The following is a 3,181-nucleotide window of genomic DNA, read 5'->3' as shown; positions in this document are numbered from 1 at the left end:
AGGACTCTGCATGACAGCAGATGTCACCTTAGGGGCGACACAGCTTTTCCCTTGCGAGGGGATGTAAGGACTCTGCATGACAGCAGATGTCACCTTAGGGGCGACACAGCTTTTCCCTTGCGAGGGGATGTAAGGAGGACTCTGCATGACAGTCTTCCTTTCAGTGACAGTTGGGAAAGAAAGCTGCTGGAGGGAAGACTCTAAACGTCTAATAACTTCACAGAGATCAGGCCGATCTACTGGGTTCTGCTGTAGCATATCTAAGAATAATTGTCTGGTGCCGGGCGGCCACGCCTTTAGGTGTCGGTCACTCAATAATGTCTCAGTAACAAAATTAAGGGTGAACCCCAAAGAGAAAACATCAGCCTTGGGGTGACATGGGTGACCAGCAAGGATCTCTGGGGCATAAAAGGGAAAATCACTTGGTGATCCAGAGATATTTGTCAACTCTCCCACGGCTGTAGAAAGCCCAAAATCGATGATGTGGGCCGTGAAGATACCATCGGCTGTGTTCTCTTCTATTAACACATTATCTTCCTTAAAATCGTTATGGACAACGCCCTGACCGTGAATTTCGTCAAGGCTTCGCGCCACGGCGATGTAGATTTGAATAATGTTGGCCGCGGTAAGCAACTTAGGGTGATTGAGTATATCAATGAACGTCCTTCCCTTGCAAAACGACATAACAAGTATGGGCTCATCCGTGGCCCACGTTATGATGAGGGGAGCACCGCCGGCACCGTTTACTTTTTGGGTTATCTCCCTTTCTATGTTGAAATACTTCAGATATTCCGTTTTCAAGCCTTTTTTTATGCACACGAGTTCCCCATTGAATTCGGCCAGGAGGCTGAACGCAAATGCCCCGCTACCCAATTTTTTCTGGATTTTTACAACGCTTAAGAGTTATTTGCTTGTATAACTTTCCATCTTGTTTAACCAAACGTAAAATTTTATGAAGTACAATTTCAATAACTTTATCGTATAATATACATTATATATTTATATAGTAAGAGGTTATGTGAACATTTAGTACTAGTGTAATGAACATGTAATACAAGTGTAGTGAACATATAGTACTTGTGTAATGAACATGTAATACTAGTGTAGTGAACATATAGCACTTGTGTAATGAACATGTAATACTAGTGTAGTGAACATATAGTACTTGTGTAATGAACATGTAATACTAGTGTATTGAACATATACTACTTGTATAATGAGCATATAGTGCTAGTGTTGTAGTGAACATATAGTACTTGTGCAATGAACATGTAGTATTAGTGTTATAGTGAACATATAGTACTTGTGTAATGAACATGTAATACTAGTGTAGTGAACAAATAGTACTTGTGCAATGAACATGTAGTACTAGTGTTGTAGTGAACATAGAGTACTTGTGTAATGAACATGTAGTACTAGTGTTATAGTGAACATATAGTACCTGTGTAATGAACATGTAATACTAGTGTAGTGAACATATAGTACTAGTCTAATGAACATATAGTGCTAGTTTTATAGTGAAGATATAGTACTTGTGTAATGAACATGTAGACCAGTGTTATAGTGAAGATATAGTACTTGTGTAATGAACATGTAATACTGGTGTAGTGAACATATAATACTAGTGTAATGAATATACAGTCCTAGTGTTGTAGTGAACATATAGTACTAATGTAATGCACATGTAAAACTAGTGTAGTGAACATATAGTACTAGTGTAATGAACATGTAGTACTAGTGTTGTAGTGAACATGTAGTATTAGTGTTGTAGTGAACATGTAGTACTAGTGTAATGAGCATGTAATACTAGTGTTGTAGTGAACATGTATTGCTAGTGTTGTAGTGAACATGTAGTACTAGTGTAATGAACATGTAGTACTAGTATTGTAGTGAACATATCGTGCTAGTGTTCTATTGAACATGTAGTACTAGCGTAATGAGCATGTAATACAAGTGTAGTTGTGAACATGTAGGACTAGTGGTGAAGTGAACATGTAGTACTAGTGTTGTAGTGAACATGTAGAACTAGTGTAATGAACATGTAATACTCGTGTAGTGAACACGTAGTACTAGTGTTATAGTGAGCATGTAGTACTAGTTCTGTAGTGTACATGTAATACCAGTGTTGTAGTCAACATATAGTACTAATGTTGTAGTGAACATGTAGTATTATTGTTTTAGTGAACATATAGAACTAGTGTTGTAGTGAACATGTAGTACTAGTGTTGTAGTGAACATATAGTACTAGTGTTGTAGTGAACATGTAGTACTAGTGATGTAATGAACATGTAATACCTGTGTTGTAGTGAAGATGTAGTACTAGTGTTGTAGTGAACATGTAGTACTAGTGTAATGAACATGTAAATACTAGTGTTGTATTGAACATGTAGTCCTAGTGTTGTAGTGAACATGTAGTACTAGTTCTGTAGTGTACATGTAATACCAGTGTTGTAGTCAACATATAGTACTAATGTTGTAGTGAACATGTAGTATTATTGTTTTAGTGAACATATAGAACTAGTGTTGTAGTGAACATGTAGTACTAGTGTTGTAGTGAACATATAGTACTAGTGTTGTAGTGAACATGTAGTACTAGTGTTGTAGTGAACATGTAGTACTAGTGATGTAATGAACATGTAATACCTGTGTTGTAGTGAAGATGTAGTACTCGTGTTGTAGTGAACATGTAATACCAATGTTGTAATGAACATGTAGTACTAGTGTTTTAGTGAGCATGTAGTACAAGTGTTGTATTGAACATGTAATACTAGTGTTGTAGTGAACATGTAGTACTAGTGTTGTAGTGAACATGTAGTACTAGTGTAATGAGCATGTAATACTAGTGTTATAGTGAACATGTATTGCTAGTGTTGTAGTGAACATGTATTGCTAGTGTTGTAGTGAACATGTAGTACTAGTGTAATGAACATGTAGTACTAGTATTGTAGTGAACATATCATGCTAGTGTTCTATTGAACATGTAGTACTTGCGTAATGAGCCTGTAATACAAGTGTAGTTGTGAACATGTAGTACTAGTGGTGTAGTGAACATGTAGTACTAGTGTTGTAGTGAACATGTAGTACTAGTGTAATGAACATGTAATACTCGTGTAGTGAACATGTAGTACTAGTGTTTTAGTGAGCATGTAGTACTAGTGTTGTATTGAACATGTAAATACTA

At 36.6% G+C, this 3,181-nt stretch overlaps 1 protein-coding gene across 1 annotated transcript; it reads right to left on the bottom strand.

The window, feature by feature from the left end:
* Nucleotides 1-150: 150 nt before the first annotated feature.
* Nucleotides 151-684, bottom strand: LOC121860763 (sperm motility kinase 2B-like; the record flags this gene model as incomplete). The annotated part of the gene is made up of 1 exon (XM_042358158.1): nucleotides 151-684. A coding segment is annotated over exon 1 (534 nt), but the record flags the coding sequence as incomplete, so codon positions are not given.
* Nucleotides 685-3,181: the final 2,497 nt, after the last annotated feature.

The sequence above is a fragment of the Homarus americanus genome, unplaced genomic scaffold (assembly GCF_018991925.1).
Source record: "Homarus americanus isolate GMGI-L3 unplaced genomic scaffold, GMGI_Hamer_2.0 scaffold1153, whole genome shotgun sequence".
NCBI lineage: Eukaryota > Metazoa > Arthropoda > Malacostraca > Decapoda > Nephropidae > Homarus > Homarus americanus.
The sequence above is the reverse complement of the archived record's forward strand: the minus strand, read 5'-3'. Positions and strand labels throughout refer to the sequence as shown.